The sequence below is a fragment of the Capra hircus genome, chromosome 27, assembly GCF_001704415.2.
Source record: "Capra hircus breed San Clemente chromosome 27, ASM170441v1, whole genome shotgun sequence".
Taxonomy (NCBI): domain Eukaryota; kingdom Metazoa; phylum Chordata; class Mammalia; order Artiodactyla; family Bovidae; genus Capra; species Capra hircus.
Window position 1 is genome coordinate 8,134,611 of NC_030834.1, and position 15,703 is coordinate 8,150,313.

At 48.9% G+C, this 15,703-nt stretch overlaps 1 protein-coding gene across 1 annotated transcript in view; it reads right to left on the reverse strand.

Moving 5' to 3' along the window:
• Nucleotides 1-15,703, reverse strand: part of CHRNB3 (cholinergic receptor nicotinic beta 3 subunit) — a 53,748-nt gene that overhangs the window by 18,415 nt on the left and 19,630 nt on the right. Inside the window, exon 2 of the mRNA XM_013975473.2 lies at nucleotides 227-378. Within this exon, the coding sequence (XP_013830927.1) occupies nucleotides 227-378 (152 nt within the window). The remainder of the gene's footprint in view (nucleotides 1-226; nucleotides 379-15,703) is intronic.

Sequence of the window (15,703 nt, forward strand, 5' to 3'; positions counted from 1 at the left end):
CCCTTCAGCAAGAAGTCCCCTCTCCCCCTACAACAGTGTCGCCATGAAAATGACATTCTGTCCTCGGGTCATCTCACTGGTTTCCCGGGGCTGGTTTTCTCTCACGCGGAGTTATTTTTAAAACTGGAATGGCAGACACGGGGAAAGAAAACAAAATCAAATCTTAGCCTCGACGACGGGTGAAGGAATGCATGTTCTTTCCAGCTGCGGGCCGGGGATTACTCACCACATCCACCAGCTGAGAGATCTTCAATCCAAAGTAGACTTTTATGGTGTCGTTTGAGTGTAATACGGGGCGAACCCATTTCTGGTAACCTTGGAATAAGTGTCTGAGCAGCGCATCTTCTTCTTCAGCTATGGACCTGAATCCCACAGCGGCTGGATGAACAGGAGGGGACCCGAATTAACCAGGGAGGCGGGACAGCTGACCCCACATCCCCGAACTGGACCGTCGTGTTTTCTAGACAGCCTGATTCAGCGAGGCAGGACTAAGGCTCCTGAGCGTCTCAGTTAACATTCTCCTATTGCACCTCAGCTCCCTCCCCAACTGCACGTAAATACTCTCCTTGTTTCTTTAAGGTGGTCCCTGTCTGAGACCGTGGATGTTCACCAACCATCCTGTGGTCATCCTTCTGTGAAGGATATGAAATTGAATCAATATGCTGTATGTCCTAAATTTACACAAGGCTATATGTTGATTACATCTCAATAAAACTGGAAGAAAAAAGAAATAAAGGTAGGCTCTATACTTTTCCCTGGAGGAGACCATGGCAAACCACTCCAGTATTCTTGCCTGAAGAATCGCCATAGACAGAGAAGCCTGGTGGGCTACAGTCCATGGGGTCGCAAACGGTTGGACATGACTGAAGTGATTTAGCATGCATGCAGACTCTGTACTTTACCCAGAGCTTTATTTTCTCATAGGACTTTCCCATCATGAGGTCATCACTTGACCCCCGAAGGATCACCCACAGCGCCCACCTTGTCCTGCCTCACCTCCCAAGGATTGCGGTCTCTGCCTGCATGCACCGCCCACCACCGCACCTGGCCTGGCCTCTCCATGTCCCTTTCGAAATCTGTCTATGTTTGTCTTTGTCTGTCCTCCCCTCGGGGTCCACGTTGTTTGATGATGTTCATCCAGCACATAGCACAGTGCTCAGTCACACCAGGAGCTCACCGTATATCTGTCTAATCAATGAGCCAATGGAGGGAGTGGCCAGGCCCATTTCCCATGCACCCAGCCTGTGGTCACAGAACAGCCGCCACGTGGCCTGTCTGCTCTGTCCCTTCCTCCTGCGCAAGACCTCCCTTACAACAGCCAGCTTCTGACAACTCTTCTCTGCCCCTAAATGTTCGAAAGTCCTAATTTCAAGCTTTAACTCTCAAACTGAAGAAATGGTTTAGGAACTTGTTCTCGAGGTCAGTTTTGTTTCTTTTCAGGGCTGTGCTATCCAGTTTCAAACCAGGAAGATTTTCATTGTTTTATACGTATTTTTTAATTTAAAAGATTTTAAAAATTAATTAATTATGGCTGCACCAGCATGTGCAGGATCTTAGTCCCCTGACCTGGAATTAAACTTGTGCCCCCTGCATTAGAATCTCAGTCGTAACCACTGGACCACCAGGCACGTCCCTCCTTGTTGTTTAAACTATGCTCCCCTTCCTCTGTCCAGGATGCTCTTCAATCCTACAGTGACTCATTCCACACCCTCTGCTTTCCCATAGAAAACCTTCTCTTGCCACTGAGAGGCACACACATGATGGGCAAGGTCACGTGCAAGACACACCCCTACATTTGATCAATGAAAACCATGAGATTCTTTGTGGGAAGAAAAGCAAAGTTGCACTCATTCCCCACAGATGTGTGGGACCTCCACTTCACTGAGGAGTGGTGATTCTCAGCGTAGTTGGTGACCTCCTCCCAGGGTGAGCAGGGTGTGGATAATGGGGCTGATGCTCTGGGTGCCACACCCTCTCTGTTCTGTGCCAGAAAGCTGATGAAGATGCATCTGAGTGGTGGAGGTGCGACCTTACATTTGCGCCTACTAACTCAAAGGGCTGGACTTTCCTGGTGGCTCAGCGGTGAAAAAAAAAAAAAAATCCACCTGCAATGCAGGAGACGTGGGTTTGATCCCTGGGTCGGGAAGGATCTCCTAGAGAAGGAAATGGCAACCTTCTCCAGTACTCTTTCTTGCCTGGGAAATCCCAAGGACATAGGAGCCTGGTGGGCTACAGCCCATGGGTTTGCAAAGAGTCAGACACAGCTGAGCACACCCACAGACACTCAAACAGCTAACCAGTCTTAAACTTGGATACTTCATCTATTCTTAGCCAGCAGAACTGCACTGAAGAGCAGGTCAGCGGGCGGTGGCCAGGACAGGCCTCCGACCAGGCCCTAAAGCCTTCCTGGAAATGTGGGCAGAGGAGAAATAGAGATCGAAATTTGCTGAAGCCTTCTGAGAGAGGAGGCTGCCCTTCAAGAATTCCCTACCGGACATCCGGGCTTAGCTTCCTTCCAAACACCAGGCAGCTCTGATGGCTCCCAGCTCCTCTGCGGGTGCCGCCCTGACCTCAGACCCCCATCATCGCCCCCGTGGATCCGTGCGCTGCCCGCTAATTGCTGCGCTCACCCCTTCACAGTCCATTTTCCGCCCAGCGGCTGGATCATTGCTTAAAAGCCGGGGAGGATCTTGTCAGCTTCCTGCTCAAATCCTCCCCGTGGTTTCCCATCAAACTTGAGGAAAAACAGCCCAGTTCTTACCATGGCCTCCCAGGCCCTACAGGGCGCCTACCCGCTCCCATCCGGGCCTCGCCTCTCATCCCCAGGGCCTCGGACACACCCCACACACCACACACACATATCACATACACACACATCACATTCACACCACACACACACCGCACACATCACACACACCACACACACGCATCACATATACACCACACACACACACCACATACACACACATCACATTCACACCACACACACACACCGCACACCACACATACACATCACATACACACCACACACACACCGCACACCACACACACCGCACACACACCACAAACACATCATATCCACCACACATACCACACATGCACAAAACATACGCACCACACACACCACACACACACCGCACACACATCACATACACACCACACACACACCGCACACATCACACACACCACACACACCACACACACCACACACACCACACACACACCACACACACACCACACACACATCACATACACACCACACACACACCGCACACATCACACACACCACACACACACACATCACATACACACCACACACACACATCATATACACACACATCACATTCACACCACACACACACCTCACACCACACACACACCACACACCACACATACACATCACACACACACCACACACACCACACACCACACACACCACACACACATCATATCCACCACACACGCACATCACATACACACCACACACACACCGCACACATCACACACACCACACACACGCATCACATATACACCACACACACACACCACATACACACACATCACATTCACACCACACACACACATCATATACACACACATCACATTCACACCACACACACACACCGCACACCACACATACACATCACATACACACCACACACAAACCGCACACACCACACACACCACACACACATCACATACATACTACACACACACCACACACACCCCACACACACCACACACACCACACACACACACCACACACACATCATACACACATATCACATTCACACCACACACACACTGCACACCACACACACCATACACACCACACACACACCACACACCACACACACACATCATATCCACCACACATGCACATCACATACACACCACACACACCACACACATATCACACACACATCATATCCACCACACACACCACACACACACAAAACATACACACCACACACACACCACACACACAAATCACATACATCCCACACACACACCACACACACATCACATACACACCACACACACACATCATATACACACACGTCACATTCACACTACACACACACCACATTCACACTACACACACACCACACACCACACACACCACACACTACACACACCACACACATACACTACACACACATCACACACACCACACACCACACACACACCACACACACCACACACACATCACATACACACCACACAGCACACACATCACATACACACCACACACACATCACATACACACCACACACACATCACACACACCACACATACACACCACACACACACCACACACACCACACATACACTGCACACCACACACCACACACACACTGCACACCACACACACTACACACACACATCACACACCACACACATCACATACACACCACACACACATCACACACACCACACACACCACACACACACTGCAAACATCACACACACCACACACACATCACATACACACCACACACACACATCACACACACCACACATACCATACACACCACACACACCATACACACACTGCAAACACCATACACACCACACACACATCACATACACACGACACACACACCACACATCATATCCACCACACACACCACACATGCACATTACATACACACCACACACACACCGCACACCACACACACCACACACACCACACACACCACACACACCATAAACACCACACACACACCGCACACCACACACACCACACACACACCACACACATCATACATACACCACACACACGCCGCACACACCACACACATCACACATACCACATATACACCAGACACACACACCACACAACACCTATACACACACCACACACACCACATACACACATCATATACACCACACACACACTGCACACCACACACAATACACACATCACACATACCACACATATACCCACCACACCCACACCATACCCACCATGAACACTACACACAACACACACACACCACATCCATCACACACAACACACACGAAACACCCACCGCACACACACAACATGCACCACTCATGCATACCGTATGGGCTCCTTGGCTGGAACGGCCTTATGCCATCATGGTTTGGGACGTGTGAGAAGCATCCTAAGGAAGGCAGAGACTGGGCCGCGGAACTTCCTTCCTGGCAGGATAACCTGTCAGTTTGCAGGCAGTGGGAGCTGCGTGCTGGGAAGGGTCTCCTAACACTGTGACCTGACCTTCCCCAGCCCCTGCGGCCCCCATGCCCACTCGCTCTAAGAGGATGGCTGGACCCTGCTCTTCACCAGCTTCCAGAGGGAAGCGAGCAGACGTGCTCTCATGACTGTGTGGATTCTGACTCTGTGACCCACGTGAGAAGCTGAGATGCCATCTGAGTTGAGGAGAAAAAGGTGTGGTTCTGTCCTGCCTCTTACGGGCTGGATGTTTGTCCTGTAAAATCCATATGTTGAAGTCCGAACCCCCAGCGTGACTGCATTTGGAGACATGTGTGTGCGCCAAGTTGCTTCAGTCATGTCTGACTCATTGTGAACCTACTGGCTATAGCCCGCCAGGCTCCTCTGTCCATGGGATTCTCCAGGCAAGAATCCTGGAGGGGGTTGCCATGCCCTCCTCCATGGAATCCTCCCAGCCCAGGGATTGAACCCACATCTCTTGCAGCTCCTGCGTTGGCAGGTGGATTCTTTACCGCTGAGCCACTAGGGAAACCAGCATTTGAAGACAGGACCTAAAAAGAGGTAATAAAGGTTAAGTCTGGTTATAGGGGTGGGGCCCTAGTCCGACAGGGTTGGGGTCCTCATAAGAAGAGGAGGGGACCCCTGGACTCTCCTCCAGGTAGCACAGAGGGGAGGTCATGTGGGGACACAGCCAGAGGCAGCTGTTTACAGCCAGGAGGGCGCTCTCACCAGACACCAAGCTTGCTGGCACCTTGCTTATGGATTTCTAGTCTCCAGGACAGTGAGAAAAGAAGTTTCTTTCAAGCACCCAGTCTGTGGTATTTTGTTATGGTGGCCTGAGCTGACTAGTACAAAAGGGTCTTGACCAAAACAGACCTTACCAATAAAGAGAAGACAAAGGCCAAAGGTTGGATGCTTTCTGCCTAGTACCTTCCCCAAATAGAAACTGAAGTCATCGATGTTATTGAAGCAGATGTAGAGGACAGGCCTGGAAATGTTTCTGGTTTGTTCTTGTAAAATAGGATGTTATGAGGCAGGGCAAGGACTTCCATGTTGATTCTTCAAGGCTAGGGCCTCAGTAAACAGGAGCTGATTCTAGGGAATGAGCAAATGAATGAATAAATGCACAGAAGGCTATAATTTTCTTGAGGGGTCGGGGCACGGGACCAGCTCGTGGCTCCAGAAGATGTAAAACCACAGATGTTCTCAAGATTTCCAGGATGAGTGGTCTCAAGAAATAAATGGATTCCTTCTAATATACAACACAAACGGACTTATTTATGAAACAGAGACAGACTCACAGACACAGAGAAGAGCTTAGTGGTTGCCAAGGTAGGGGGGTCGGGGAGGGAAGGACTGGGAGGGTGGGATTAGCAGATGCCAGCTGTGATGTATAAGATGGATAGGGACCTCCCTGGCGGTCCAGTGGTTAAGAGTCTGCCTTCCAACGCAGGGAACATGGGTTTGATCCCTGGTCAGGGAACTTAAGATTCCACATGCTGCAGGGAAACTAAAGCTCCACACAGCAACTATGGAGGCCTCGTGCTCGGGAGCCCATGCACCACAACCGAGAAAAGCCTGCGTGCCACAGCTAGGGGACCTCACACGGCCCAGTGAAAAATCCCACGTGCAGCAAAGAAGGTCCCCAACTAAGACCCAATGCAGCAAAATTAATTAATCAATTAATTTAACAACACAGTCCCACTGTATAGCCCAGGGACCTATTTCAATATCCTATGATTAAACCATAATGGAGAAGAAAATGAAAAAGAATATATGCATGTATAATTGAATCCCTTTGTTATACAGCAGAAATTAGCACAACACTGTAAATCAACTATACTTCCATAAAACTTAAAATACAAATTTAAGAAAGAAACAGATTCCTGAGAAGTTGTGTGTAAACCAGATTTTTGCAAATGGACTTATATTTCAAACTCATTAGATAAGACCACTCTTCTAAGTTACATCTCAGTGATTCACTGACAAGTCAGAAAACCGCTCTTGGAAGAGCAGTGAGGCTCCTCCCCGCTCTGCTGTGGGGGTTTCGTTCCCCAGAGTCAGCTTCCGGGGGGGAGGGATGGGAGAGCATTTCAGCATTAATTAAAGAGGAGAGAAAGAGGAATGAAAAAGACCTGAAGACAGTAGAGCTGGAAAGGACTTTCAGACACGTAAGCCCCTCACTTTACAGGTGAAGACGCAGGAGAACCGGGAGGGGCCACCCACAGAACGAGGGGCGCTGTGGTCTTCTGACTCCCAGCTTGCCATCCTTTCCACCGGCTCATGAAGTTCTTCAGGGATTAAGGAGGCAAAGCCTGTTCCCTCCAGCGTGTCTCCCTGCCACATAAAATCTGCTCCAGCAGTTCACGTCTGTGAATGCACACTCAACGTTGCTACTATTTTTGTTGCTGTGGGGGTAGCACTGTATTTTCCAAACTGTTGTTCCAAGTTGTATATCTTTGGGGAGCATGGTGTTCTTACACCAGGTCCCGGGTGGTGTTTGTGTGGTCTTGGGGAGACACTCGACCCTGCTGAGAGTGTTCTGTAACCTGCCCCCCAACCTCCTCTGCAGCAGGGGGCATCCAGCAGGCTGCTTTGCTGTGGGTTTTGGGGGGCAGGGGTGGGCTTCTTGAACGGGTGCTGCTCTGAGGTCACTCTCTGAGGAAGGGGATGCCCAGCGCTTTACAGTCACAGAACAGAGCCATCCTGCTTCAGACTGGACAAGGGTCTCCCCACGTTTCCCTGTAGCCTCCCCAAGTTACACACACATTCACACTGTCTAATGCACACATACATCTTCAGAGAGTGCGCGCTGCCTGTTAGAAATGCTTTTCACCATCTCTTTTGGTGAAAAAGAAATTTTGCTTCCTCCTGGAACTTCTTTCTCTCCCTTTCTTCTCTTTTTCTTAATCTTTTTTTTTTTTTTGCCTGCCATGTGGCTTGTGGGATTTTAGTTCTCTGACCAGGGACTGAACCCTTGGCCTCAGCTGTGAAAGCACAGTCTTAACCACTGCACCGCCAGGGAACTCCCATTTCTACTTGACTGTTTTGCCTGTTTTCTTTGTCAAAATCTTTCTCCTGGGACCATATAAGCAGCCCCGCAGGCAGAGGGCAAAAAAAAAAAAAAAAAAAAGGGAAGAACCAGAGTGCACCTGAGAGCAATGTGGAGGACAGACAGACAGACAGACAGGGCTGCAACGCCCTGCCTGATCCTAGCAGCATCCTCTGCTTGAAACTGGGCAGGGGCCATGCTGCAGGAGGGCTCACTGCCCTCGGCTCAGGCCACCGAGCCTCTTGCCAAACTCATCACTCAATAGAATGAAGAATCTAATTAATATTTATCCACATGGAGAGGCCCCGAATTCAGACTCAGAGACGAGAGTCTGCTCCGGATTCCAGGCCGTGAAAGCAGGGCCGTAGATGACAGGGAAGGTGTAGCCACCCACACGCTCTGTGCCTCCAGGCTCTTGACATCCGTGAAACAGCCACAGACGCGACCACTTATTGCCAATATCTGCTGTTCCCCAAAATACAAAAAGAGCCAGCATGTAAGCTGCACCCTTGATTGGAGAACAGGCCTTCAACCCTGGCTGCAGCGGAGAAGGGATCCGGGTAAAGGTAACTAAAGCTACCCCGGGACCAGGCGCTGGCTGTGATGAGCTTAGGGATCTCTCCACGCCAGAGGGTGGAATCGAGACAGATTTGGATCGGCTGCCCAGAACCAGCTTGAGACCAATTTTTCTTTGGAACCTAGGACTTGAGGCTCTGCTCTCTTTATTCTCAGACTCTGCTCCCTCCTCACAGCCACATCAATAATCACTTTTATCAAAATTTTGACAAACTCTCTCACACTGAAATATGAATAACTGATAAAACTTAATAGATGATAAAAGATGACAAAGTAGTGAATATAACTGAAAAGAAGCAGACTGTCAGGTAAAAAGAACAAACCAGTGGTTACCAGTGCAGACAGGGGAGGGTAATATGAGGCAGGGGATAAAGATGAACAAGCCATTAGGTATAAAGTAAGCTGCAAGGACATGTGTACAGCACAGAGAATATAGTGAATACTTTAGAGTAACTATGGAGGAAGTGTGACTTTCCTGGTGGCTTAGTGGTAAAGAATCCACCCACCTATGCAGGAGATGTAGATTTTTATCGCTGGATTGGGAAGATCCCCTGGAGAAGGAAATGGCAACACACTCCAGTCTTCTTGCCTAGAGAATCCCATGGACAGGGCTACAGTCCACAGGGTTGCAAAGAGTCAGACATGACTTTGCAACTGAACAACAATGTAAAGGGAGTATCACCTTTAAAAATTGTGAATCAGGGCTTCCCTGGGGGCTCACCCTGATGCTGGGAGGGATTGGGGGCAGGAGGAGAAGGGGACAACAGAGGATGAGATGGCTGGATGGCATCACCGACTCGATGGACGTGAGTTTGAGTAAACTCCCGGAGTTGGTGATGGACAGGGAGGCCTGGCGTGCTGCGATTCATGGGGTCGCAAAAAGTCAGACATGACTGAGCGACTGAACTGAACTGAACTGGGGGCTCAGTGGTGAAGACTCCACCTGCCAAGGTAGGAGAGGTGGGTTCAAGCCCTGATCCAGGAAGATCCCACATGCCTCTAAGCCCACAACTACTGAGCCTGTGCTCTAGAGCCTGGGAACCCCAATAAGTGAAGCCACCTCAGTGAGAAGCCCGAGCACCATACCGAGGAGGAGGCCCTGCTCGCCGCAACTAGAGAAGAGCCCAGCAATGAAGATCCAGCACGGCCAAGAATAAGCAAACAAATAAAATAATTAAAAAGTTGAGAGTCACCATATCGTATACCTGTAACATATAATATAAATGAACCCTACTTCAAACTTAATAGGTGAAACTTCCCATGATTATTTATGATTTTACTGAAAATGCCACCCCTGTTTATTCTCAGCTAGAGAAAACAGATAACTGAAGAATTTCAGATCTCAGCAAGTATTGTTGAGAGAGGTATATACTTTGTTTGACACCTTTTGGTGTATTTTGGTTTTGCCTTTCATTCATTATCACTACCTCATCCAAAAAAAAAAATTATTCCCACAAATAGCCTCTTCTGCCAACATGTATAGCTAGCCCTCAGGAGGGACTCAAATGATAAATATTTGATGGCTTTTTGCTAGCATGAGAGCTTCTCAGAACAACCATTTATTCCTCCATGCATCCCCCACCCTGGAACAATTCCTAGGGTATGGTAGACCTTCAGTAAATATTTTTTTAATGAATAACACACATCATCTTGAGTTAAGAGTGATGGGAAGGGGAATAAGATTCTGTCCCTATTTCTGGAGTTGACAAAAGTGTGGCCATAGACAGCAATCCTTCTACCAAGACCAGGAAAACAGAAATAAGGGCTTGTGCCTTGCCATTTGAAAAAGGTAGCTTTGTGTGAGAAAGGGAAACTTTTCTTTACGATGAGCAGAGAAGTTGAACTTAAGGAAAGGTGGCACAGATCTAGAAATAGAAAGAGACTCTCCAGCGGATCTAGAAATGCTCATAAACTGCAGAGTGACCACAGGCGACTACGTGGTCTTGTTACGGATCCGTGACAGGTGCATACAGCTGGGCACACATTTCCAGACTCCCGCAGCACACGTAGGAAAGCCGGGGGCCAGGCTCTCGTCTGATTCCAACCGTCTTATACAGTTGTCACTGCGTGCAGAGGAGCAGGCGTGGGTGAGCCTGCTGAGGGTGAGCCTGTGGGTTTATGCTAACCAGCCCTGCTGACCCGGGAGATGGCTTCTCTGCGGAAAGAGTGCTGGGAATCAATTCCTGCATGGGAAATCGGATGCTCTAGTAACTAAGGCAGAGAAACACCAGACATGAATTGCATAGACGCTGATTATGTTTATGATTAATTGCATGCTGAAACACACAGAAGTTTATTATTATTTTTATGATTGGCAAGGGGCACTGCAAGTTTAGGATCAGTAGCTGCAAACTATTTAGAATGGACAGACAATGAGGTCCTACTGAACTGCACAGGGAACTCTATCCAGTCTCTTGGGATTAAAAATAACGGGAAAAAGCCACGTTAAAAAACGTATATATTTGTATAACCAAGTCCCTTTGCTGTACAGCAGAGACTGACCCAGCACTGTAAATCAACTATACTTCAATAAAAAAAGACTGAAGAAATCAAATTTAGTGATATTTCAAACTGGATTCAGTGCTCTCTGCACTTAGAAATGACTCTGTGTGTTTTTGAGCCCCAGGTGTGAGCACAGGCTACGTTTTTGAAGATATAATAATGTCAGGTGTGTGTGTGAGTCACAGGATTTTAAATCCAAGAGTTATTTCAGGACTTAGGCAAGTCGATCTCAGTGCCTCTGGTTCTCCATCTGAAAATGACAATACTCATATGTGGCCAAAACCCTAGTGACAAATAAATACAAATTGCTACAGGAACTACAGTGTTTTCTCTCCATCTGTCTCCTGGCTCTGTATGGAATCTGGTGTCAGGGGAAGAGCTTTCTGTTCTTAAGTCCCAGGAAAAGTGAAATGATTCCCACACCCAGAAAGCTGGCAGATGACGGTGACCACTGTTCCCTAAGCTTCCCAGTTACTTTTTCCCACTTTCCTTTCATGCCCTCTGTCTCCTTTATTTGTCCTCATTCTTTATTAAATATGCCTTTATTTTCTGGCGGATGATAGTCACAGAAAACTTGCACAGCTTCACAGACGTCTGCTTAACTGTGATGTAAAAACATACTAAATATACCTCCACGCACAAATGTATGAACGTACTTCTATATCTGCACGATATCTTGGACAATAAGCATCTATGCATAGCAATAGTGATTGTTAATAAATTCGATACTAAAATGTTGACATAATCAATCCCTATGGCAAATATTTTAACAATTCTCTGAGTACCATTCAGTACACTTGATAACATTTCCCCTGCTTTCATATCTTCCTACCAAGCTCATAGTGATTCCAAAGGAATAACACAGTCAATGGCAAAAGTATAAACATTATGGAATTCATATGATTTCTTTAGCAATATACAGACTTCATGGAATTACTCATTGGAGCTACATTTTTAAAGGTTATCTTAAAGAGTAACCAAAAAATACCTACACATCACATTTTTTAATCCTGACATTATCAGCAGCAGCAACGATCAAGTTTTCATTTGCTTCAACTTGAGCTTACCTGAGTGGGTGACACCAAGGACGCCGAACACCAGGATAAAGTCTGCAAGCATTATGATGTCGGCTGGAAAGAGATAATGCCTTCCTCCTCTTTAACAACAGGATATTTCCATCAGAAAGGGGGGTTTTGAAGAGAAAACGAGAGCTTCAAAGTCCAGAGTGGAACCCAGAGGATGAGGACACCTGGATAGGGGAAACCAGACTCAAGCTGGCTGGTATCAGCCCGAGGTCTCAGAAAGCACACCTCATTGATTCCCAGTCAGCTGTCAGATCGCGTAAGTCTGAGAACTATCTCTGGGTCCTAACTCCTGACTTATTAATTCACTCTCCCGCCAGGAGACACGGGGCAATGGAGAGGGGGTGAAGGGTGAAGCCAACAGCTCTGAGTGCTCTGTGCTGTTTTTCTCATGCTTGGAGAGCTGTGTAAAAGGGAGAAACCGCGAATGAAGACACGCAACACGAAAGCCACTGCAAGTTTCTCCTACACGTTCTCCATCGTCTTTCGTTTTGGACTTGCAGCTTAAGAACAGTGAATATGAGTCAAAAGCTACAGATCCCAGTTATGAAACAAACCCTGGGGATGTTTGTACATGGAGACGAGAGTTAATAACGCTGCTGTACTCCGTCACTCAGTCATGTCTGACTCTTTGTGACCCTATGGACTGCGGCCCGCCAGGCTCCTCTGTCCACGGGATTTCCCAGGCAAGAATTGCTGGAGTGGGTTGCCGTGCCTTCCCCCAGGGGATCCTCCTGACCCAGGGATCGAACCCGCCTCTCCTGCATCACAGGTGAATTCTTTACCGCTGAGCCACCGGGGAAGGCCATAGTTAATAATACTGCACTGCATATTTGAAAGTTGCTAAGAGAGTAGGTCTTAAAAGATCTCATCACGAGAAAGAAAACCTTTTTGTAACCGCGTGTACTTATGGGTGTTCACTAGACATGGTGGTGGTCATTTCACGAGGTATACAAATACCCAATCTTTATGTGGTGACCCTGAAACTAACACAGTGTTATATGGCAATTGCCCCTCAGTGTTTGAATTTTAATTCTATTTATTTATTGATATCTGGCCGCACTGGATCCTCACCGCTGCACCCGGGCTTTCTCTAGCTGCATGAGCCGGGGCTACTCCGCAGTCGTGTTGCGCGACTTCTCACTGTGGGGCTTCTCTCGTTGCAGAGCACAGGCTCTAGGGTGCGCAGGCTCAGTCGCTGTGGCTCATGGACGTAGTTGCCTCGAAGCATGTGGGATCTTCCCAGACCAGGGATCAAACCTGTGTCCCCTGCATTGCAAGGCAGAGCCTTAACTCCTGAACCACCAGGGAGGTTCCACATCTCAGTTTTTAAAATGAATGACTATGTCCTTCATTGCCCTTGTCTAGGGGTTCTGGCGTGCTTCAGGATCAGAGCATCCTCTGCGGTTCCCTGGAGCCCCCAGGGCCCGTAGATAATCCACAAGAGAAAGGACAGTTGGAGTATCGTCTTTTTCTATATCGCTCCCAGGACTTGGAGGCTGAAATCACCACCTCCTCTTTGGATTCATCTTGTTCACAGTTGGTCTGATTCTCACCTAGCTCAGCGCTGTCCACATGCAGCGGGTCCTCAAGGAATGCAAATCTGCTGATCGGGCAAGAGTAAGTGAGGGCTGGAAGGAGAAGAGGGCCTGGTGGGAGCAGAGTCCCCTGATGGGGCCCCAGTGCTGGAGTAGCACCCTCCGGGCACTGCCAACCCACCTGGGGCCACACTGATTTAATCCAATTGAAAATTTCCCTCTACCTCATCAAGGCTCCTCTGAGAGCATCGTGACTTCCAAACACCTGGTGATGCTCAGCAGGGTATCAGCACGGAGTCCAGAGAGCCCTGCCAGGAGAGGCAGGACCGCGTCCCCTCCTCCAGCTCCCTCTCCTTTCCACTCCTCCAGAAACCCGCCCCCTCGAAGGTGGTGGAGCCCTCCCCAGACCACAGGCTCCTCAGGCCGGGCTGGGTCCTCTTACCCTCTCTCCCCAGCATCCCCAGAGCCCACCGCACATGAGCAGTTTAGAACGAAGAGGAAGGAAACAATTAGACACTGATCTCCCATCCATGTGAACCGCGTTCCAGGCGGTTTACAACGGTCTGTGAGTTTACAACGGTCTCAGCAATCAATTAGCCACTAACCCAGGGGTGCAGGAAGTGTCACTTGTCTTCATTTTCAATAAATCAAAGAAAATGGAGCTTGCCATTCTACTGAGCAGGCAGGAAATACCACCTCTGTCATTTCAGGAGCTCCGGCCCCCCGGCTCCGGGCAGCAAAAGCACTGGGAAGGCGTTTGCGGCCCCCAGTCACAAGCAGGCTGTCGCCTCTGGTGCATCTTGACGGCAGCGGAGGGTCGGCAGGCAGCCATGTGGTCCCGGTGGAAGAGGCCGCTCTGTTGCCCTTTCCTGGCCAGGAAGTCCGGGTGACGGGGTCCCCTAGTTGCTGGTCCCTGCTGCTGGAGGGGCCGGCCAGTCTCTGGGGATTTCTGGCCCATCTCCCTTTAGAAGACACTCACCTCATCTCCATCCTGCTCTAAAAACATCAAATAAGCCCTTCAGTGAGTTTACACTTGTGGTGAAAGCTGACGTCAAGCAAGAAGAGAGGTTGTCTTTAATGGCGTCCTTATAAACATATGGAGCCCTGGCTCCTTTCTTGGGAAATGTAGGGGAAAGAAAACTACAGAGAACACAAATTTGTATCCATTCACGTCTCAAAAAATCATCCTGCGCTGAGCCAGCGTGTGCTCTTTCCCTCTCCTGTTCTTTGCTAAGTCGTGTGCGACTCCTATGATCGCATGGACTGTAGCCCACCAGGCTCCTCTGTCCATGGAATTCTCCAGGCAAGAATATTGGAGTGGGTTGCCATTTCCTTCTGCAGGGGATCTTCCCAACCCACCGATGGAACCCATGTGTCCTACACCGGGAGGTGGATTCTTTACTGAGTGATCCACCAGGAAAGCTCAAAAAACATGTGAACGCAGGAACACACACCCCTTTAACCAGCTGTTTCTCGGGGGTCTGTCCCAGCAGACAGCCCTCCTACTCAATCACACTCCTCAGCTACGTTGGAACTTTGTGCCGCCCCATGGACTGTAGCCCGCCAGGCTCCTCTGTCCATGGAATTCTCCATGAGGCTACAGTACTGGAGTGGGTAGCCCATCCCTTCTCCAGGGGATCTTCTTGGCCCAGGGATCGAAGCTGGGTCTCCTGCATTGCAGCTGGATTCTTTACCAGCTGAGCTGTCAGGGAAGCCCCACCTGTTCTATAACCAACAGTAAACATCGACTGGG